This window comes from Cherax quadricarinatus, chromosome 85, assembly GCF_038502225.1.
Source record: "Cherax quadricarinatus isolate ZL_2023a chromosome 85, ASM3850222v1, whole genome shotgun sequence".
In the NCBI taxonomy this organism is placed as follows: Eukaryota; Metazoa; Arthropoda; class Malacostraca; order Decapoda; family Parastacidae; genus Cherax; species Cherax quadricarinatus.
The window spans coordinates 13,732,255-13,757,153 of record NC_091376.1 but is presented as its reverse complement, the minus strand read 5'-3'; the positions used below and the strand labels follow the sequence as shown (position 1 = coordinate 13,757,153).

The following is a 24,899-nucleotide window of genomic DNA, read 5'->3' as shown; positions in this document are numbered from 1 at the left end:
ATCTGTATATTTCGATTCCCTTCTTGGGTCTTCTTCAGCAGAAGAGGATCCCAAAGTGGGTCGAAATATACAAATCACCTAATCTCCCGAGTTTCTGTCTCTATGTGGGTTATTGTGATTATTATGATTTGTTAGTAATAGTTATAATAATAATCTCTATATCTAAAGTACATGATACAACTTATACAGACCATAGCTGACATCAGTGACACACTATATAGAAAGTCCCTGGTTATGCAGAGCATTTCTGGCAAATTAGGTCAAGGATGCGACCCACACCAGTTAACTAACACCCAGGTACCTATTTTACTGCTAGGTGAACATGGACAGCAGGTGTCATAAGGAAACACGTCCTAATGTTTCCACCCTTACTGGAGATCGAGCCACGGACCTCAGTGTGTCAGTTGAGTGTGCTACCAACCCAGCCACGGGACACCGTATATCTAACATGCTAACTGACATCCTAACGACGCTTGGCTTCATAGGTACTGCCATACCTCTGTTTTCTATGGGTTCGGTGGCACCAAGACGGCAATGTTGACCAACACAGGTGAGAGGGACCATCACAGGTGAGAGGGACCATCACAGGTGAGAGGGACCATCACAGGTGAGAGGGACCATCACAGGTGAGAGGGACCATCACAGGTGAGAGGGACCATCACAGGTGAGAGGGTCCATCACAGGTGAGAGGGACCAACACAGGTGAGAGGGACCATCACAGGTGAGAGGGTCCATCACAGGTGAGAGGGATCATTACAGGAGAAAGGGTCCATCACAGGTAAGAGGGACCAACACAGGTGAGAGGGACCAACACATGTGAGAAGGACCAACACAGGTGAGAAGGACCAACACAGGTGAGAGGGACCAACACAGGTGAGAGGGACCAACACAGGTGAGAGGGACCAACACAGGTGAGAAAGACCAACACACGAGGCAGATATCTCTCACAACACTGTAATGGCTGTTTAAGACACGCGCTGGTTCTTGCATTGTTAGTATGGAGATATTGGGCAATGTCTTGACCAGCTCTCGCGTGACTTGTAGGAAATACCTGTCATTGTCTTGTAGGAAACACCTGTCATTGTCTTGTAGGAAACACCTGACACTCTGACTCACTTCTCAAGTTATATATTATGAATCTTTTCTACACGTCTTCCGCCTCACACCCAAAACAAGAATAAAACATAACATTTGATGAATAAGCCATATATGTAACAGCGAGAGAAACATTACGTTAGCAGCGAAACTTCTTTTGCGACGTTTTGCTCATCATGCGGCTTGATAAAGTCACGTTTTACCCGCAAATCGCTTTTTCTCAATGACAGAAACGTGGGGGGGGGGGGACACAGCAGTACTATGGGAATCTTGGCACACAGGACATCATCTGTATCTCCATTGATGAGTCTATGGCCCACCCTATGGCCCAACCTATGGTCCTGACTTACTTCTACAAGTGGCCCCCACCCACATGTGACCACGTCTGCAACTGCTGCATCTTTACTTCTTCAATCGTCTCAACTACAAGAGTTCAACAATCTATGTACACAAAATATTTTCTCACACCAAATAAAAACATTGTTATTATTATTATTATTATTATTATTATTATTATTATTATTATTATTATTGTTATTGTTATTATTATTATTATTATTATTATTATTATTATTATTATTGTTATTGTTATTATTATTATTATTATTATTATTATTATTATTATTATTATTGTTATTATTATTATTATTATTATTATTATTGTTATTATTATTATTATTATTATTATTATTATTATTATTATTATTATTATTATTATTATTATTATTATTATTATTATTATTATTATTATTATTATTATTATTATTATTATTATTGTTATTATTATTATTATTATTATTATTATTGTTATTATTATTATTATTATTATTATTATTATTATTATTGTTATTATTATTATTATTGTTATTATTATTATTATTATTATTATTATTATTATTATTATTATTATTATTATTATTATTATTATTATTATTATTGGTGTTGTTGTTGTTGTTGTTGTTGTTGTTGTTGTTGTTGTTGTTGTTGCTCTCCTGCGCTCATCCACTCATTTAAAAGTCAAGTGCTATCTAAAAATTTTCTCTTATACGCTTAAAAATATATTTTTCATTTATGTTAACGTAAAAATTAATAATTTTGTACCAAAAGAACCTTAGAAAACTTACCTGACCTTATTATAACAAGCGCAATTTAATTTAGACTAATCCAACTACATATATTTTAGATAAGTTTATTATAATTTAAGAATAAACAAACATAATGAAATATATATTTTTGGTTAGGATCAGAATGATTTCTGCAAAATTATTGCATCCACAAATTTTCGCTTGCCTTATTCGGCAAAAAGAGCGCTGCTATTTAAGCCAAAATCGCAATTTTACCTATTGGGCACTACACACACACACACACACACACACACACACACACACACACACACACACACACACACACACACACATCAACCTGACGACACTGGAGGACAGGAGAGATAGGGGGGACATGATAACGACTTACAAAATACTGAGAGGAATTGGCAAGGTGGACAAAGACAGGATGTTCCAGAGACTGGACACAGCAACACGGGGACACAGTTGGAAGCTGAAGACACAGATGAATCACAGGGATGTTAGGAAGTATTTCTTCAGCCACAGAGTAGTCAGGAAGTGGAATAATTTGGGAAGCGATGTAGTGGAGGCAGGATCCATACATAGCTTTAAGCAGAGGTATGATAAAGCTCACGGTTCAGGGAGAGTGACCTAGTAGCGACCAGTGAAGAGGCGGGGCCAGGAGCTTGGACTCGACCCCTGCAACCTCAACTAGGTGAGTACAACTAGGTGAGTATATATATATATATATATATATATATATATATATATATATATATATATATATATATATATATATATATATATATATATATACATGTATTTATTTATTTATTTATTTATATGTGTGTGTGTTAGTGTGAACCATTTTTCCTCTCGTTACCGGATGGACAGGGTTCGATACAGCGAAAGCCGTCAGAGTCCCTATAAACCAACCGAAATAAACCGGGTTCATTTACACCCAACAGAGAGGACTTGGGTTCATTTACACCCAACAGAGAGGACTTGGGTTCATTTACACCCAACAGAGAGGACTTGGGTTCATTGACACCCAACAAAGAGGACTTGGGTTCATTTACACCCAACAGAGAGGACCTGGGTTCGTTTACTATATATCCCACATTCCCTCGTGCTCTGGTCCTGAGTAATGTTCCGCTGTCAGCGGGAGCGTAATTGCATGGCGTGCATGATGCAGTATCTGTGGCAAGAATGACATTTTCGCGTGACGGTTGCTGGCATAGTGGTCGACACAGATACAACAAGAATGATCTCCCTTCACCACGGGTGTGAGATACAGTCTTTGCTTTCCCACGCAAAATCCGCTGAAATCCAGAAACCGTTCGTAGAATCCGGATTGAGTTTGTTGTAGTAGGAAATCCCTTACACTGAGATCTACAATATTCCATTTATTGAAATCCGGGTTACGGTTGTTGAAATCAGGAATCCGGTTCTCTAAGCCGAACTCTAGAATGCCATTGGAAGAACAGTGGAACACTACAGTGAGCCTACTGGCCCATGCTAGGCAGGTCTAATTCACAGCCACTCAAGGAATTCAGGAACAGTGAAGATGAGAACACAACAGTGGAGATAAGAATCCATACGGATTGAGCAATAATAATAATAATAATAATAATAATAATAATAATAATAATAATAATAATAATAATAATAATAATAATATTCCACAGAATTGATCATGTTAAAATTATGAAAAATATTTCCTGAGAGAGAGAGAGAGAGAGAGAAAGAGAGGGGGAGAGAGAGAGAGAGAGAGAGAGAGAGAGAGAGAGAGAGAGAGAGAGAGAGAGAGAGAGAGAGAGAGAGAGAGAGAGAGAGAGAGAGAGAGAGAGAGAGAGAGAGAGAGAGAGAGAGAGAGAGAAATCACAGTAAAACGCGTGATTACAATGAAAATAGAAAGAGAGCTTACTCATGTATCTTCATGGGAAAAAGAAGAGGCAAGAGAAGCGCATTTTATGCTAGGTTAAGTTAGGCTATGTTAGACTAGGCTAGGTTAGATTAGGCTATGTTAGACTAGGCTAGGTTAGGTTAGGCTAGGTTAGACTAGGTTAGGTTAGGCTATGTTAGACTAGGCTAGGTTAGGTTAGGCTATGTTAGACTAGGCTAGATTAGGTTAGGCTATGTTAGACTAGGCTAGGTTAGGTTAGGCTATGTTAGACTAGGCTAGATATGGTTAAGCTATGTCAGACTAGGATAGGTTAGATTAGGCTAGGTTAGACTAGGCTAGGTTAGGCTATGTTAGACTAGCCTAGGTTAGGTTAAGCTAGGTTAGACTAGGTTAGGCTATGTTAGACTAGGCTAGGTTAGGTTTTAAGATGTTTAGGCTAGGCTAGGTTAAGCTAGGCTAGGTTAAACTAGGCTAGGTTATATTAGGCTAGATTAAGCTATACTAGGTTAGGTTAGGCTAGGTTAAGCTAGGCTAGGTTATAGGCTAGGGTAAGCTAGGCTAGGTTATATTAGGCTAGATTAAGCTAGGCTAGGTTAGGTTAGGTTAGGTTAAACTAGGCTAGGTTATATTAGGCTAGATTAAGCTATACTAGGTTAGGTTAGGCTAGGTTAAGCTAGGCTAGGTTATATTAAGCTAGATTAAGCTAGGCTAGGTTAGGTTAGGCTAGGTTATATTAGGCTAGGTTAAGCTAGGCTAGGTTATATTAGGCTAGGTTATATTAGGCTAGGTTAAGCTAGGCTAGGTTAGGTTAGGCTAGGTTAAGCTAGGCTAGGTTATATTAGGCTAGGTTAAGCTAGGCTAGGCTAAATCAGGTTAGGTCAGGTCAGGTAACATACCATCTATCACACTCCCTGACAGACTAACATCACATTGTCTAATTGGGTTTTAAACCTATCTACTACACGAGGGTCATTAAGGCTGCATGTCACCTGTACACCACCATCAACAATACTTTCTTCTCTTATTAGTAGACTGATGTAAACCCGCAGGTATACACACTAAGGTATACACACTAAGGTATACACACTAAGGTATACATACTAAGGTATACACACTAAGGTATACACCTCTCTGTGTATATTTTTCCTAACCCAGAGCAGAATTAAGTGTAATCTAACCCCATTTAACGCACGTGGCTTGAAGATCACGTTTCTCCAGTACATTTCGCCCACTAAGACACGTTTTATACACAATTTTAATCCATAAAAACAATAAACAAAAAAATTCTGAGGGAGAAAGTATCAGAATTCCACCATAATCCCACTAATTCATTATTAATGTCGCTGTTTTGTTTTTTTTAATTATATATTTTGAGCTACTGAGGGTGTGGAAGATGGTCGCAGAAATAATGGAAGTGGACGATGCATATGGGAAAATATATATGTGGCTCTGGGAACACTTTCCTCTGTTTGTTTGTCATTACACACTTGTAATGTCCACTTGTATTTACATCTGTAAAACATGCGAGGAGTTTTTTTTACTGGGTATTTTTTCTTCTGGGTAATATAACCCTGGGTTTACCAGCCATTAACACATATTAACTGGACACGATACAAGATTTTTATTTTAAATATGCTTCTCTGCATTTTTTAACTTTTTTGCGCGCCAGTTTTTAGTGGGATTTTATTTTTTTGGCGCGAATGTCAGTTATATTTAACTTTTTTGTCGTGAATTTTAGTGATATGTAACTTTTTAAGGGTCGCGAATTTCAGTGATAATCAACTTTATGGACGCGAATTTTAGTGATATTAAGCATTTTAGTGCGAATTTTAGAGATATTAAACTTTTATTGGTGCGAATTTTAATGATATTAAACTTTTTGGTGCGAATTTTAGTGACACTAAACTTTTTTTGGTGCGAATTTTAGTGATATCAAACTTTTTAGCGCGAATTTTAGTGATATCAAACTTTTTGGCGCGAATTTTAATGACATTCAACTTTTTTGGCGGGAGTTTTATACTCATGGTCCCTTTAAAGTGTTTGTTTACCTTCAGTATTGACATTCATGACTACTATTGGCTGTTATAACATGCCATTATGTCATGCCGGGAAGCTGCCTCGGTAAATGCCTCTATATCCCCCCACAAAGGCCTTTTAGGCTTTTTCTGACAGACAAATTCCTTTAATAAGGAGCCAATCCCGACATTTTTTTTGTCTAAGCAGAGACACACGTGGGATTTAGGATGATTGCCAGCGGTTGGGGAGGAATGTGTGTGTGTCTGTGTCCCTGATGGAAGGATAGTTGACGTTTTTTAAATGCCACCGTCAGACCGCATTCCTACACTCGGTTATAATGAAGGTTTTTCCCAAAGAGCGACCGTACAAACGAACTTCACATTCCTGGCATACCATGGCGGCCCGACGGACCCCCGCGAGAGGCTAGCTCACTCTCACTTCTCATTGGCTCCAAGTTTAACCCCAACACCAATCACAACGCAGTATTTTCCGCGCGACTGAGCAGAGCCGACTTTCCACTGTCTAGTGCAGAATTTTCACAAAAGAATCTTTAAAAATTCGTTAATTCTTCACTTAAATACACCAAAACTATAAGATATTTGACACATCTTATAACTATAATAGTGAAGACTGGAACACCTAAACTAAAATACCCTCACAAAACTAATTCTCTGAACTATACGTTATTATTATCACTATTTATTTGATATGATAAAGTTCAGAAGTGAGTGAAACAAAGAGGTAAATTTCCCAGACAGCGGCATCATGGCAGTACTCGGCCGAGACTTTAACTTCATTGATGAGAACACAAGTAGCAGTGACCGTGGAGACGTGAGGGTGTACACTCTCGCTCCAGTGACTTACATATCCCGTGCTAACCTTTAATGACCTTTCCTGGAGTGTGACCCCGCGTGACGCACTCCCACATTGACCTAACATTCCACACAGACGCCTCCGAACATTTCCATTTGGAGGTATATGTGTTATTTAAGGCTAAGCGACCCGTTGTAGTGTTTGTTTTAGTGTATTATGCGAGATATGGCAAATATGGCGGTAGTGTTGCCTGAGAGAGAGAGACCTTCACCCAAGGTGTGGCAGCCATGGTATATGGAAGGTAAGGTCATATATGTCTCGCCGGGATACATATGTAGCTGCCTGATTAATATCCTGAGTTTGAAGCCTATCTGCTACACGAGGCTACATGTTACCTGTCAAGCATATTATTATATCTATTTATTAATAAATATTATTTAATAATCATTATTAATAATGATATTTTTTGTAAGTTTTATTGTGATTATTATATTATTAATCTATTATTAAATAATTATTTAATATATTAAATTAATTATTAATCTATTTAATATTATTAAATCTAATTATTAATCTATTAAAGCCAATTATTATTATTTAATCTAGTATTAAACTTAATTATTTAATCTATTATTAAATCTAATTATTATTATTAATTATTATTATTACTAATTTCATTCTCCCTTGAATTTCAACCCTTCTATTCCCAGGCGTTATATTACTCCTGCTGGTTTAGTGATCAATAATAATAATAATAATAATAATTACCTGGGTAATGTAAGAGTGGGGGGGGTGACTTCAAGCTTCTTATTTTCCCATCTTAACATTATTACTGTTGTGTTATTCTGATGGTTAATTTCCTCACAGGTTACTATATAATTGTACTTATGTGTACCTGTGCCTAAATAAACTTGTGTCGCTCTAGTACGTTGTTATGGTAGTGTAGGGACCAAAAACCCCTCTAGAAATATAATAATCTTCCAAGGACCATAATGAAATAAGTTACTTTGACTTTTTTTGAGTTATAAGTCACTTTTTGGGGGTTATTCTGGGTAATTTACACTGTATAATATATGTACCTGTGTGTACCTGTGCCTAAGTAAACTTGTATGTAAATTATCGGCGCTCGCTCTCTGGCTCTGGCTCTCTCTCTCTCTCTGGCTCTCTCTGGCTGGCTCTCTCTCTCTGGCTCTCTCTGGCTGGCTCTCTCTCTCTCTGGCTCTCTCTCTCTGGCTCTCTCTGGCTGGCTCTCTCTCTCTGGCTCTCTCTCTGACTCTGGCTGGCTCTCTCTCTCTCTGGCTCTGGCTCTTTCTCTGGCTCTCTCTCTGGCTCTGGCTCTTTCTCTGGCTCTCTCTCTGGCTCTCTCCGGCTCTCTCTGGCTCTCTCTGGCTCTGGCTCTCTCTGGCTGGCTCTCTCTGGCTCTGGCTCTCTCTCTCTGGCTCTGACTCTCTCTGGCGCTCTCTCTGGCTCTCGCGCTCTCTCTGGCTCTCGCGCTCTCTCTGGCTCTCGCGCTCTCTCTGGCTCTCGCGCTCTCTCTGGCTCTCTCTCTGGCTCTGGCGCTCTCTCTGGCTCTCTCTGGCTCTCTCTCCTTTATTTTCATTTCTCTGGGGTTGTTCCCTCTAGTTTAAATTTGTGTTGGTTATTTGCGAGCGGTAAAGCCCTATTATTTTTTTTTTCCAAATCTGCTGCCTTGCCTGCTCTGTGAAGTTAAGAGACTGACCTTAAAATTACTTATGTACGACCTCCACTGTCTGTAGTATAATAATTTCTACAAACACATGATACAACTTATACGGACCATAGCTGACATCAGTGACGTACTATATAGAAAGTTCCTGGTTATGTAGAGCATTTCCTGCAACTTAGGTTATGTCCCCAGGATGCGACCCACACCAGTCCGCTAACACCCAGGTACCTATTTTACTGCTAGGTGAACATGGACAGCAGATGTCTTAAGGAAACGCGTCCTAATGTTGCCACTCGTACCGGGGATCGAACCACGGACCTTAATCTGTGGGCTCAGCACAACAGTAGGCCTACTGGTCCATGCTAGGCAGGTTCATCTCGCATCCACCTTGTATTAAAATTATTAAAGAGACGAAAGGCATAATGCCGTGACTGGAACGATACACAAATAACTCCCACATAGAATAATTCTTAGAGACGATGTTTCGGTCCGACTTGGACCATTAACTAGTCGCTAGTTAATACACCATTAACTAGTCACTAGTTAATACACCATTAACTAGTCACTAGTTAATACACCATTAACTAGTCACTAGTTAATACACCATTAACTAGTCACTAGTTAATACACCATTAACTAGTCACTAGTTAATACACCATTAACTAGTCACTAGTTAATACACCATTAACTAGTCACTAGTTAATACACCATTAACTAGTCACTAGTTAATACACCATTAACTAGTCACTAGTTAATACACCATTAACTAGTCACTAGTTAATACACCATTAACTAGTCGCTAGTTAATACACCATTAACTAGTCACTAGATAATACACCATTAACTAGTCGCTAGTTAATACACCATTAACTAGTCACTAGATAATACACCATTAACTAGTCACTAGATAATACACCATTAACTAGTCACTAGATAATACACCATTAACTAGTCACTAGATAATACACCATTAACTAGCCACTAGTTAATACACCATTAACTAGCCACTAGTTAATACACCATTAACTAGCCACTAGTTAATACACCATTAACTAGCCACTAGTTAATACACCATTAACTAGCCACTAGTTAATACACCATTAACTAGCCACTAGTTAATACACCATTAACTAGTCACTTAATGGTGTATTAGATTGTTGTTAAGTTTATTTAGGTACACGTACACCTAAGTACAGTTATTATACCTAGTATGTGTAAATTACCTCGGGTAATAGAAACTAAGACTTTGGGTAGCTTTAAAAAGAGATAAATATATGAGTGAGACTTGAGTTTGTTTAGTTCGTGAGGTATTGAAGCTGATTCTTGGGAAGCTTTGGGGAAATTATAAATGGCTTGGAAAACTGACAGGTTGATAAATGAGCTGAACTTTTCTCTAGGCTGAGGGACTGACCACCTCAACTTTTCTCTAGGCTGAGGGACTGACCACCTCAACTTTACTCTAGGCTGAGGGACTGACCACCTCAACTTTACTCTAGGCTGAGGGACTGACCACCTCAACTTTTCTCTAGGCTGAGGGACTGACCACCTCAACTTTACTCTAGGCTGAGGGACTGACCACCTCAACTTTACTCTAGGCTGAGGGACTGACCACCTCAACTTTACTCTAGGCTGAGGGACTGACCACCTCAACTTTACTCTAGGCTGAGGGACTGACCACCTCAACTTTTCTCTAGGCTGAGGGACTGACCACCTCAACTTTACTCTAGGCTGAGGGACTGACCACCTCAACTTTTCTCTAGGCTGAGGGACTGACCACCTCAACTTTACTCTAGGCTGAGGGACTGACCACCTCAACTTTACTCTAGGCTGAGGGACTGACCACCTCAACTTTACTCTAGGCTGAGGGACTGACCACCTCAACTTTACTCTAGGCTGAGGGACTGACCACCTCAACTTTACTCTAGGCTGAGGGACTGACCACCTCAACTTTTCTCTAGGCTGAGGGACTGACCACCTCAACTTTACTCTAGGCTGAGGGACTGACCACCTCAACTTTACTCTAGGCTGAGGGACTGACCACCTCAACTTTACTCTAGGCTGAGGGACTGACCACCTCAACTTCACTCTAGGCTGAGGGACTGACCACCTCAACTTTTCTCTAGGCTGAGGGACTGACCACCTCAACTTTTCTCTAGGCTGAGGGACTGACCACCTCAACTTTTCTCTAGGCTGAGGGACTGACCACCTCAACTTTTCTCTAGGCTGAGGGACTGACCACCTCAGATACTTTTTATCCAAGGTTGGTGGACTGATTATGTGTTCTTTATTTCGCTGCTACACCTGCTACCTGTGTATTTGACTGAAGAAGCCTAGTGTGTAGGCGAAACGCATGTCTTAATGTGAACATTCAAATGGTATAAAATACCGAGAGGTTGTTAGGTAAGACACATATGCAACAGTTAGGTATCTTTATTTCGAAACGTTTCGCCTACACAGTAGGCTTCTTCAGTCGAGTACAGAAAAGTTGATAGAAGCAGAAGATGAAAGTTAAGACACATGTGCAACATCTGGATATCTTTATTGTAGACGTTTCGCCATCCAGTGGCTTTATCAATACAGATTCTAGGACATAATAGGAAGACAGTAGAACTATATACAAAAGATGAGGTAATCAGTCCACGATGCTGTGAACACTAACTCCAAGGCCGAGGGACTGATTACCTCATCTTTTGTATATAGTTCTACTGTCTTCCTATTATGTCCTAGAATCTGTATTGATAAAGCCACTGGATGGCGAAACGTCTACAATAAAGATATCCAGATGTTGCACATGTGTCTTAACTTTCATATTGTCGGTATTTTATACCTTTCTTGCACAAGCAGAAGATACTTGAAAGTATCTTCTGCTTCAAGTATCTTCTGCTTCTATCAACTTTTCTGTACTCGACTGAAGAAGCCTACTGTGTAGGCGAAACGTTTCGGAATAAAGTTGTCTAACTGTTGCATATGTGTCTTACCTAACAACCTGTCGGTATCGTATACCATTTTGATGTTCACCCTCAGCCTGGAGTCGATGTGTTCAGTCCATCAATCTTGTAGAATGTACAGCATAGGGCCGTAGACGTGGCTTATATACTGTAGTGAGGTGAGGTGAAGCAGGCGGAGGCGGGGTCATAGTGGTATCATCCTCTAGTCGAAGTAGGTCTTCGTCCAAAGGTTGGACAAGTGTTGAAGAATTAAATAAATAACAAAAAGGCACAATACCGTGACTGGAACGATACACAAATAACCCGCACATAAAAGACAGAAGCTTACGACGACGTTTCGGTCCGACTTGGACCATTGACAAGATCCCATGATGCTGCAGTGTCAGACAGTTGTGATGAATGGTTTGAAAAACCGACATCATGGATACACCTCTCTGTATATATCTTGAAGGTGGGGCGAATTAGCGGATGCTGTACCAGTGACCCGGTCATCTGAGCTGGTTAAAACACATGGGCAACAGTATCTTTATTATTGAAACGTTTCGCCTACACGGCAGGCTTCTTCAGTCAGATACAGAGGCAGCAGGTGCACTAGCATTGCACCTCACTCTAAGCCTGTATATACCCTCTGTATTCATGTATTTTTTGTAACGGCTTGACAAAGCTCCTGGAGAGCGAAACTTTGCAACAATAAAATGTCATTAGGTAAGACACATATGCAACAGTTAGACAACTTTATTCCGAAACGTTTCGCCTACACAGTAGGCTTCTTCAGTCGAATACAGAAAATAGGCAGGAACAGTAGAGATGTGAAGACGATGTAATCAGTCCATCACCCTTGTAGTCGTAGAATTTGAGGTTGTCAGTCCCTCGGCCTGGAGAAGTTCAGTTCCATAGTCAGGAACTATCTCAGAACTATATCAGATAGTTCCTGACTATGGAACTGAACTTCTCCAGGCCGAGGGACTGACAACCTCAAATTCTACGACTACAAGGGTGATGGACTGATTACATCGTCTTCACATCTCTACTGTTCCTGCCTATTTTCTGTATTCGACTGAAGAAGCCTACTGTGTAGGCGAAACGTTTCGGAAAAAAGTTGTCTAACTGTTGCATATGTGTCTTACCTAACAACCTGTCGGTATTGTATACCATTTTGATGTTCAATAAAATGTCACATTAGTTGCACTTGTCCTTTTACTGTACATACAGTATGACATCTTTATTACCAAGACGTTTCCCCTGCACAGCAGACTTTTTCGGTCGAGATAGACACAGCAGAAGTAGTGTAGAGGAAGTTATGCGTTAGTCAGTCCCTGAGCCTTGGTAAGTGTTTACGTCCATAGAACCATAATATTAAACCATACCACGGGCGGGATTTGAACCCGCGGACAGAGTCTCAAAACTCCAGACTCTCTGACCGCGGGTTCAAATCCCGCCCGTGGTATGGTTTGTTTGCAATCGTGTCATTACGATTTCGTGAGTCAACCATAATATTGTCTGCCTGAGCTGCTCCTCGACATGTCATAACGCTTCATGTAGAAGGATTCAGTCTAGCATGGTAGAGTCTTGAAGCTGGTGAAAGTTGTGTTCAACTCCATGGTCTGGAACGATATCGTTCCAGACCATGGAGCTGAACTCTTCTCCAGGCTAGGGGACTGACCACCTCAAATGCTTTTTCTCCAAGGTTGATGGACTGATTACATCTTTTTCATTACTACTGTTGAACGTTTCTTGTACCAGTAAGACACTCCTTCACCATTCTCAGTTCACACCTGGACAAACAGGTGGGTAGAAATCGTTGATTTTGAGAATCAACCCCTGGGTGGTCTGGAATTTTACGACTCCTTGATCGCGGGTTCTATCACCGCCCGTTGTATGTTTTTTTTTTCAGTGGGGCTACTGCAGTGTTCCTAGGTTCTTGCATAAGAACACTGCAACAGCTCTACTGGCCAAAACTAGGCCTTCTCAAACCCAAACCACTAACAAAAAATATTTACCCAACCCTTTTTCAATGCTTACCCAAACAATAAACTTTGATAACCTTGTTCACTCTGTGGAAAAAGACACTTATGTACAGTTCAAGACATTTATTAAAAGAAACGTTCCGCCACGAGTGGCTTCTTCAGTCCTAATACAGAGAAAACTAAGAAAACGTGTATATATATAGTGGCAGGAGTCAGGTGAGGTGACGCGTGGGTAGAGGTGGTAGTAGTAGTAGTAGTAGTAGTGGAACTAAGGAGGTGAAGCTAGAGAGGGACCTGCTGGCATCATGTAACACCAGTTCCCAGGATGGGTAATATCCTCATGCTTAGTAATTTTGAAATACTGTAACTACCGGATTTTTGCTTTATAGTGTCACTGACAAATTAGTGCAGCTTCAATACATTTTCTCCGTCTTAAGTCGCCTTCTTTAATCACTAGCTTCATTGAATTTCATGAGGTGTCCAACATCGTCCCTATGTTGAACACATGCGTTTCCTCTAATAAATGTCCTGAACTGTACTTAAGTGTCTTTTTCCACATCTTGTCGGTATCACCATACCATTTCCTCGTTGTTCACTGTGACGCTGTATTCCTTCTCTCAGACGCTGTATTCCTTCTCTCAGACGCTGTATTCCTTCTCTGACGCTGTATTCCTTCTCTCAGACGCTGTATTCCTTCTCTCAGACGCTGTATTCCTTTTCTCAGACGCTGTATTCCTTCTCTCAGACACTGTATTCACCCCCGTCTATTGTTACTAAGTTCCCCAAATGTGACACAAGCTTCTCATTCTTCAACTTGTGGGGTTTCTAAACCATTACATCACATATTAAGGCACATGGAATAGGAGGAGAAATTTTTTCCTGGATAGAGGCATGGTTGACAAATAGGCAGCAGAGAGTTTGCATAAATGGGGAGAAATCAGAGTGGGGAAGAGTCACGAGCGGTGTTCCACAGGGGTCAGTGTTGGGCCCCCTGCTGTTCACAATCTACAGTCTGGAGAGTACTGACCACCTCAAAACTTTAAGGGTGATGGACTGATTACATCGTCTTCAAGTATCTTCTGCTTCTATCAGCTTTTCTGTACTCGACTGAAGAAGCCTACTGTGTAGGCGAAACGTTTCGAAATAAAGATACCTAATGGTATAAAATACCTGTCGGTATTTTATACCATTTTGATGCTCATACCTACCATACCTAACTGTTGCATATGTGTCTTACCTAACACACTATTTACATCCCCTTTATTTATTCCTGTCTTCCATTTATACACCTCAATCATATCCCCCCTAATTCAACGTCTTTCTAGAGAGTGCAGATTCAGGGCCCTCAGTCTATCCTCAGAGGGAAGGTTTCTGATACATGGGATCAACTTTGTCATCCTCCTTTGTACATTTTCCAGAGCATTTATATCCATTCTGTAATAAAGTTGGTAGAATTACCGACAATATGTAAAGTAAAAGGACACAAGTGCAACTAATGTGACATTTATTGTGGCAACGTTTCGCTCTCCAGGAGCTTTATCAAGCCATTACAAACAATACATGGACACAGAGGGTATATAAAGGTTCAGAGTGAGGTGAATACTAGTGAGGTACCATTTCGATGTTCACTAGTGGTAGAAGTAGTAGTAGTAGTAGTAGTGGTAGTGGTCACTACCACTACTACTACTACTTCTACCACTAGTGAACATCGAAATGGTACCTCACTAGTATTCACCTCACTCTGAACCTTTATATACCCTCTGTGTCCATGTATTGTTTGTAATGGCTTGATAAAGCTCCTGGAGAGCGAAACGTTGCCACAAGTAGTAGTAGTGGTAGTGGTCACTACCACTACTACTACTACTTCTACCACTAGTGAACATCGAAATGGTACCTCACTAGTATTCACCTCACTCTGAACCTTTATATACCCTCTGTGTCCATGTATTGTTTGTAATGGCTTGATAAAGCTCCTGGAGAGCGAAACGTTGCCACAATAAATGTCACATTAGTTGCACTTGTGTCCTTTTACTTTACATCCATTCTGTAATACGGTGACCAAAACTGTGCAGCATAATCTAAATGAGGCCTAACCAAGGATGTATAGAGTTGAAGAACAACCTGAGGACTCCTATTATTTATGCTTCTTGATATGAAGCCAAGGATTCTATTAGCTTTATTGCGAACACTTATGCACTGTTGTCTTGGTTTCAGATTACTGCTAACCAGAACTCCTAAATCTTTTTCGCAATCCGTAATATTAAGATCTACATTATTTAGTTTATATGTGGCATGGTTATTGTCCTGTCCAACATTTAGAACTTTGCATTTGTCTATATTAAACTGCATCTGCCACTTCTCCGACCACTGCATCAGTCTACTCAAATCTGATAGCTTGTGCTACCAGGTCGGTTGCCGTGTTCCTCCCTTAAGTCAATGTGACCTGACCTGACTAGGTTGGGTGCATTGGCTTAAGCCGGTAGGAGACTTGGACCTGCCTCGCATGGGCCAGTAGGCCTACTGCAGTGTTCCTTCGTTCTTATGTTCTTATTTGAGTATCATTATTTGTAGACTTTCCGCCATCCAGTGGCTTTATCAATACAAGGACGTAATGTGAAGAATTATATACAGAAGATGAGGTGAAGAATTGAGACACTTATGCAACACATGGGAATTTTATTGAAGAAACATTTCGCCACACAGTGGCTTCATCAGTCCAATACAAAGTAGAAATGAGTAAGGAGAGGAGAAGTTTGAGGTAATCAGTCCCTCAACCTGGAATCGATGTGTTCAGTTCATCACTCTTGTAGGAAGTGCAGCATAGGGCCAGAGAGGTGACTTACATACTGCAGTCAGATGAGTTGAAGCAGGAGGAGGCGGGATCACAGTGGGACCTGCCACTAGTGTAAGTAGGTCGTCGATTCCAGGTTGAGGGACTGATTACCTCAAACTTCTCCTCTCCTTACCCATTTCTACTTTGTATTGGACTGATGATGCCACTGTGTGGCGAAACGTTTCTTCAATAAAATTCCCACGTGTTGCATAAGTGTCTCAATTCTTCAACTTGTCGGTTTTCTAAACCATTCATCACAAAAGATGAGGTGATCAGTCCCTCAGCCTTGGAGTGGAAGAGTACCGTAATCTTGAAGGAACTTTAAGACGTTGCAGGTGCCTAAATTTCACCCCTACATTAGGGATTAATGGTTATAAATGACCATAATTTTTAAAGGGGTGGACCGGTAAGCCAGCGGAAGGCCTCGGTCAGATGACCAAAAGCTCCAAAGGCGTCAGGAAACATTTGTCCTGTTTCTTGACGAACCTTACCTAACCTAACCTAACCTAACCTAACCCTACATTAATATATCTGGTGGTTATTGGTTTAAAAAGACTAGTAAGAAAACACTAGGATATATTTTCTAAACCCAGGTTTATACCAACTGATGGTTATAATCATAACCATAACTTTTATGGTGGTGGAGGGGTAAGCCAGTGGAAGGCCTCGGTCAGATGACCAAAAGCTCCAGCTGTGGGTCATCATATAACTAAGACCTGCGTCAGGAAACCCTTGTCTTGTTTCCTCATTACATTACCTAACCTAACTCCGAGACATTTCTTATTAAAACACGCCACGTTTCTAGCGGAAGCAAGCTACGTTTTAAACGAAAACGCGCCACGTTTCCACCCCCAAATTTTACATCTTTTAACGCTAGTTCCGTTTTTTTTTTTTACGCGAATACACCAGCTTTATACCAGATCTTTTACAACTCTCCCCAACAGTTTTGTTGTTCACAACTTATGTTTACATGGATTCAGGGGAAAAAAAGTCGCCGGAAAAAGGTCACAGCCTAACCTAGTGTGACCTTTTCCCTGTGACTCTCTTACCCGGACACCATTTACACCAATAAATACCAGAAAAAACCACAATACCGTGACTGGAACAATACACAACCCGCACATAGAAGAGAGGAGCTTACGACGACGTTTCGGTCCGACTTGGACCATTTACAAAGTCACAAACCATACCACGGCCGGGATTTGAACCCGCGGTCAGAGAGTCTCAAAACTCCAGACCGTCGCGTTAGCCACTGGACCAGCTAGCCAAAGTCACACTTCGTGCGGGTTATTTGTGTACACCATTCAGAGAACCCCCCCCCCGTGACCACAAGAACATAAGAAAGGAGGAACACTGCAGCAGGCCTGTTGGCCCAAGCAGGTGAGTTGACAACTGTCAGGTGCTCACTGATTATCTAACTCGACTCATTCAGAGGTATGGCTTGATAAAGCTCCTGGAGAGCGAAACGTTGCCACAATAAATGTCACATTAGTTGCACTTGTGTCCTTTTACTTTACATACAGAGGTATTGTATTACATGGTATTTATTGCTCAGTGTATGTATAGCGAGACGCTGCCTGTGTATGCTGTCGTAACCTGTAGTGTATGATGTGGTATAAACCTTGGTAATAATTACCGACAAGTTGGTTTAGAAAGACACGTAAGCAAACACTATGACATATTTATTAGAAAACGTTTTAGATGTTAGAAGTGATCAAGGTCCCAGGACCGAAACGTTTTCTAATAAATATGTCATAGTGTTTGCTTACGTGTCTTTCTAAACCAGTGTATGATGTATTATGTGTTGAATATAGAATATCGACACGTGTAAAAGTTGGGTATCACAGTATGCTTCTTCAGTCATATACAGAGGCAGCAAGTGTAGTATGGAAATGAACATGATGTAATCAGTCCTTGAAGAAAAGGTATTTGAGGTGGTCAGTCCCTCAGCCTGGAGAAGAGTTCAGCTCCATGGTCTGGAACAAGGTGGTCAGTCCCTCAGCCTGGAGAAGAGTTCAGCTCCATGGTCTGGAACAAGGTGGTCAGTCCCTCAGCCTTGAGAAGAGTTCAGCTCCATGGTCTGGAACAAGGTGGTCAGTCCCTCAGCCTGGAGAAGAGTTCAGCTCCATGGTCTGGAACAAGGTGGTCAGTCCCTCAGCCTGGAGAAGAGTTCAGCTCCATGGTCTGGAACGAGGTGGTCAGTCCCTCAGCCTGGAGAAGAGTTCAGCTCCATGGTCTGGAACAAGGTGGTCAGTCCCTCAGCCTTGAGAAGAGTTCAGCTCCATGGTCTGGAACAAGGTGGTCAGTCCCTCAGCCTGGAGAAGAGTTCAGCTCCATGGTCTGGAACAAGGTGGTCAGTCCCTCAGCCTGGAGAAGAGTTCAGCTCCATGGTCTGGAACAAGGTGGTCAGTCCCTCAGCCTGGAGAAGAGTTCAGCTCCATGGTCTGGAACAAGGTGGTCAATCCCTCAGCCTGGAGAAGAGTTCAGCTTCATGGTCTGGAACAAGGTGGTCAGTCCCTCAGCCTGGAGAAGAGTTCAGCTCCATGGTCTGGAACAAGGTGGTCAGTCCCTCAGCCTGGAGAAGAGTTCAGCTCCATGGTCTGGAACAAGGTGGTCAGTCCCTCAGCCTGGAGAAGAGTTCAGCTCCATGGTCTGGAACAAGGTGGTCAGTCCCTCAGCCTGGAGAAGAGTTCAGCTCCATGGTCTGGAACAAGGTGGTCAGTCCCTCAGCCTGGAGAAGAGTTCAGCTCCATGGTCTGGAACAAGGTGGTCAGTCCCTCAGCCTGGAGAAGAGTTCAGCTCCATGGTCTGGAGGGACTGACCACCTCAAATAATTTTTCTCCAAAGATGATGGACTGATTACATCTTTATATTACTCCTACACTTGCTGCCTCTGTATATGACTGAAGAAGCAGATTTAGACACTTGTGCAACCTCTGAGTCACTTCATTTGTAGACGTTTCACCTGCCAGTGGCTTTATCAGTACGATACAAGGCCATAATATGAAGAATTATATATAAAACATGAGGTAATCAGTCCCTCAGCCTTGGAGTTGGTGTACAGCACCGTATTCTTGAAGGAACTGAAGAAGCCTACTGTGTGGGCGAAACGTTTCATCAATAAAGACGTCCAACTATTGCACATGTGTCTTAATCATCAACTTGTCGGTATTTTATACCATTTTCAACAACTGTATTTATGATAAATTAGACACATATGCAACTCTTGGGTATCTTTATTGAGGAAACGTTTCGCCACACAGTGGCTTCATCAGTCCATACGTAGGAGAAACTTGAAGAACAGGAGGAGAATGAGGTAATCAGTCCCTCAACCTTGAGTCGATGTGTTCAGTTCTTCAAGTTTCTCCTACGTATGGACTGATGAAGCCACTGTGTGGCGAAACGTTTCCTCAATAAAGATACCCAAGAGTTGCATATGTGTCTAATTTATCAACATGTCGGTTCTCTGAACCATTCATCAACAACTGTATTTATGTATACCTGTACGTGAACTTAACGTGTTTACAGAGAGTGAGGGAGGAGGGAAGGAGCTGCCAACACGTGCACATAGGGACCAGCGTGCCAGAGAGAGGCTCACACTTGCTCGCCCAGCACACAGAGCTACACCTAGGTGAGTATCCAGCAATAGTTTAGAACCCCGACAAGTTGAAGAATGAGGAAACGTTTCGCCAGCCAGTGGCTTCTTCAGTCTAATACAGAGGCAGCAGGTGTAGTGGTGAAACGATGGATCAACCCATCTACCTTGGAGAAACTGGCTGGCAAAACGTATCTTCAATACAGATACCCAAATGTTGTACAACCTGGAGGTTGAACATTAAAATGGTAAAAAATACCGACAGGTTGTTAGGTAAGACACATATGCAACAGTTAGGTATCTTTATTTCGAAACGTTTCGCCTACACAGTAGGCTTCTTCAGTCGAGTACAGAAAAGTTGATAGAAGCAGAAGAGACTTGAAGTCGATGTAATCAGTCCATTACCCTTAAAGTTTTGAGGTGGTCAGTCCCTCAGTCTGGAACAATGCTCTTCTCCAGACTGAGGGACTGACCACCTCAAAACTTTAAGGGTGATGGACTGATTACATCGACTTCAAGTCTCTTCTGCTTCTATCAACTTTTCTGTACTCGACTGAAGAAGCCTACTGTGTAGGCGAAACGTTTCGAAATAAAGATACCTAACTGTTGCATATGTGTCTTACCTAACAACCTGGAGGTTACCTGGAGGTTATTCCGGGGATCAACGCCCCCGCGGCCCGGTCCATGACCAGGCCTCCCGATGGATCAGGGCCTGATCAACTAGGCTTGTCGTTTTGTTCACCCAACAGCGTTATTGTTGGACAAGTAGGCTGAGTAGGCCTACTGCAGCGGTCCTTGTGTTTTTATAAGAATAGGGAGAGAGGGGAGACATGATAACGACATATAAAATACAGAGAGAATTGACAGGGCGGATAGGGACAGGATGTTTCTGAGATAGGACACAGCAATAAGATGTCACAACTGGAAGTTTAAGACTCAGAGGAGTCACAGGGATGTTAGGAAGTATTTCTTCAGTCATAGAGTTGTCAGGAAGTGGAACAATCTGGAGAGTGATGTAGTGGAGGCAGGATCTATACACAGCTTTAAAAAATGCGACAAAGTTCGTGGAGCAGAAAGAGTGATCTATTAGCGACCAGCGAAAAGGCGAGGCCAGGAGCTGTGAATCGACCCCTGCAACCACATAGGTGAGTACACAGATACAAGCGGAGGCATTTCACCACTTATTACAGACTCACCTTTATGTTAGTACACGCTCTCTCAGACTCCCCCACCACACTGTGCGTCATCATAACAACCAAACTCATGGCCACATATACCGGGAGATGTGTATCACTCGGTGTATATCCACTGGGAGTTCTTGACTACTGGTGTACAGGCGAAATGTAGCCTGAATGACCCTCGTGCAGTCGATTGGCTTTAGACTTTCACCCACCATGGCTGCGTCTTGTAACATTGTCACCCACCATGGCTGCGTCTTGTAACATTGTCAACCACCATGGCTGCGTCATGTAACATTGTCACCCACCATGGCTGCGTCTTGTAACATTGTCAACCACCATGGTTGCGTCTTGTAACATTGTCACCCACCATGGCTGCGTCTTGTAACATTGTCACCCACCATGGCTGCGTCTTGTAACATTGTCACCCACCATGGCTGCGTCTTGTAACATTGTCACCCACCATGGCTTCGTCTTGTAACATTGTCACCCACCATGGCTGCGTCTTGTAACATTGTCACCCACCATGGCTGCGTCTTGTAACATTGTCAACCACCATGGCTGCGTCTTGTAACATTGTCAACCACCATGGCTGCGTCATGTAACATTATCAGCCACCATGGCTGCGTCTTGTAACATTGTCAACCACCGTGGCTGCGTCTTGTAATATTGTCAACCACCATGGCTGCGTCTTGTAACATTGTCACCCACCATGGCTGCGTCTTGTAACATTGTCACCCACCATGGCTGCGTCTTGTAACATTGTCACCCACCATGGCTGCGTCTTGTAACATTGTCAACCACCATGGCTGCGTCTTGTAACATTATCAACCACCGTGGCTGCGTCTTGTAACATTATCAACCACCATGGCTGCGTCTTGTAACATTGTCAACCACCATGGCTGCGTCTTGTAACATTATCAACCACCATGGCTGCGTCTTGTAACATTATCAACCACCATGGCTGCGTCTTGTAACATTGTCAACCACCATGGCTGCGTCTTGTAACATTATCAACCACCATGGCTGCGTCTTGTAACATTATCAACCACCATGGCTGCGTCTTGTAACATTGTCAACCACCATGGCTGCGTCTTGTAACATTGTCAACCACCGTGGCTGCGTCTTGTAACATTGTCAACCACCATGGCTGCGTCTTGTAACATTGTCAACCACCATGGCTGCGTCTTGTAACATTATCAACCACCGTGGCTGCGTCTTGTAACATTGTCAACCACCATGGCTGCGTCTTGTAACATTATCAACCACCATGTCTGCGTCTTGTAACATTATCAACCACCATGTCTGCGTCTTGAAACATTATCAACCACCGTGGCTGCGTCTTGTAACATTGTCAACCACCATGGCTGCGTCTTGTAACATTATCAACCACCATGGCTGCGTCTTGTAACATTGTCAACCACCATGGCTGCGTCTTGTAACATTATCAACCATCATGTCTGCGTCTTGTAACATTGTCAACCACCATGGCTGCGTCTTGTAACATTGTCACCCACCATGGCTGCGTCTTGTAACATTATCAACCACCATGGCTGCGTCTTGTAACATTGTCAACCACCATGGCTGCGTCTTGTAACATTGTCAACCACCATGGCTGCGTCTTGTAACATTGTCAACCACCATGGCTGCGTCTTGTAACATTGTCAACCACCATGTCTGCGTCTTGTAACATTGTCAACCACCATGGCTGCGTCTTGTAACATTGTCAACCACCATGGCTGCGTCTTGTAACATTATCAACCACCATGTCTGCGTCTTGTAACATTGTCAACCACCATGGCTGCGTCTTGTAACATTGTCAACCACCATGGCTGCGTCTTGTAACATTGTCAACCACCGTGGCTGCGTCTTGTAACCTTCCACACTTGACTTTCTGGGCCAACAGGTAGCCAACACTAACAACCTGGTGGAACAGTCAGAAAGGCCTGGCCCTCAGATTGTGCTGCTGTTAGAAAACTCTTAAAACCAGTCACAGGTAAAATGGAGAAGCGGCGGTGGTTGTTTTAGCACGTGACGATAATATACTGGGATTTCTTATACATTCTGGTCAAGGTCATACACAGTTTGAAGAGTGGGTATGGCAGGTTGTCAAGACTTCAAGAGGATGGACCAGGAGCTAAAACTCAACTCGTGCAAACATAAATAGGTGACCACGCACTCGGGGGCCCGGAGCTGTGACTCTGCCCTTGCAACCACTTACAAGTTAGTGTACACACACACACACACACACACACACACACACACACACACACACACACACACACACACACACACACACACACACACACACACACACACGCACACACGCACTTCCTGGCAGTGAGTCACAGGTAAATATTTATACTTCGTATCTGGGAAGGATGGATAGGATAGGGATGGAGGGATAGGATAGGAGAGGGTTGGGGGAAGGATAACAGCCTACACACACACACACACACACACACTGGACACTGGAGGACAGGAGGGTTACGGGAGACATGATAACAACATACAAAATATTGCGTGGAATAGACAAGGTGGACAGACAGGATGTTCTAGAGATGGGACACAGAAACAAGGCGTCACAATTGGAAGTTGAAGACCCAGATGAGTCAAAGGGATGTTAGGAAGTATTTCTTTAATCATAGAGTTGTCAGGAAGTGGAATAGTCTGGCAAGTGAGGTAGTGGAGGCAGGAACTATACATAGCTTTAAGATGAGGTATGATAAAGCTCATGGAGCAGGGAGAGAGAGGACCTAGTAGCACTTAGTGAAGAGGCGGGGCCAGGAGCTGAGTATTGACCCCTGCAACCACAATTAGGTGAGTACACACACACACACACACACACACACACACACACACACACACACACACACACACACACACACACACACACACACACACACAGTAGCTGTGAATCGACCTCTGCAACCACAAATAGGTGAGTACACACGCACAGGAAGAGGGGCAAACATGAAAACATACAAAATACCCGGGGAACAGGCTGCTTTAGAGGCGGGAAACAGGTACTCAGGGGCACAGCTGGAAGTTAGATGAGTCACATAGATATCAGGAAGTATTTCTTCAGCCTCAGGGTGGTCGGGAAGTGGAATGACCTCGACGAAGAAGTGGTCTACCTGGAGGGTGTTCCGGGGGTCAACGCTCCCGCGGCCCGGTCCATGACCAGGCCTCGTGGTGGGTCAGGGCCTGATCAACCAGGCTGTTACTGCTGGCCGCACGCAAGTGTAGGCAGACTTTATACATAGTTTTAAGAATAGGTATGACAAAGCCCTCGAGGCTAGGAGATAAGGACTCTAGCAAGTTTGAGAGGCGGGGCCAGGAGCTCAGATTCAACCCCTGCAGCAGTATATAGGCGAGTTCATACCTGCCCATTCATTCTCTCTCTCTCTTTCTCTCTCTCTCTCTCTCTCTCTCTCTCTCTCTCTCTCTCTCTCTCTCTCTCTCTCTCTCTCTCTCTCTCTCTCTCTCTCTCTCGTTCTTTACAAGGGGTTTTCTATATTATAGTAAGTCACCGTCAGTTATGTACAACGTTTAGTTATACATATTTAACGTATTATCATCATCAACAAGGGTTAAACACTTGCCATAAGCAAACATTATATCAGTGTATGGGAACGTTGACCTTGGTTAATGGGGTTTAAAATCTATCTACTACACGAGGGGTCATGAAGGCTGCGCCTCACTGTACTTCACCAGTCAAGAATACGTACTTGAATGATAATTGGTCTGTGTGTGTGTGTGTGTGTGTGTGTGTGTGTGTGTGTGTGTGTGTGTGT

The 24,899-nt window shown here is 42.4% G+C and overlaps 1 protein-coding gene across 1 annotated transcript in view; it reads left to right on the top strand.

Annotated features, from left to right (window-relative positions):
• The first annotated feature begins 6,913 nt into the window (after positions 1-6,913).
• The window catches only part of LOC128703207 (uncharacterized), a 100,174-nt gene continuing 82,188 nt past the window's right edge, over positions 6,914-24,899 (top strand). The window contains exons 1-2 of the mRNA XM_053797800.2: positions 6,914-7,195; positions 19,858-19,960. Coding sequence (XP_053653775.1) covers positions 7,111-7,195; positions 19,858-19,960 — 188 coding nt within the window. The 5' untranslated portion in view covers positions 6,914-7,110. The remainder of the gene's footprint in view (positions 7,196-19,857; positions 19,961-24,899) is intronic.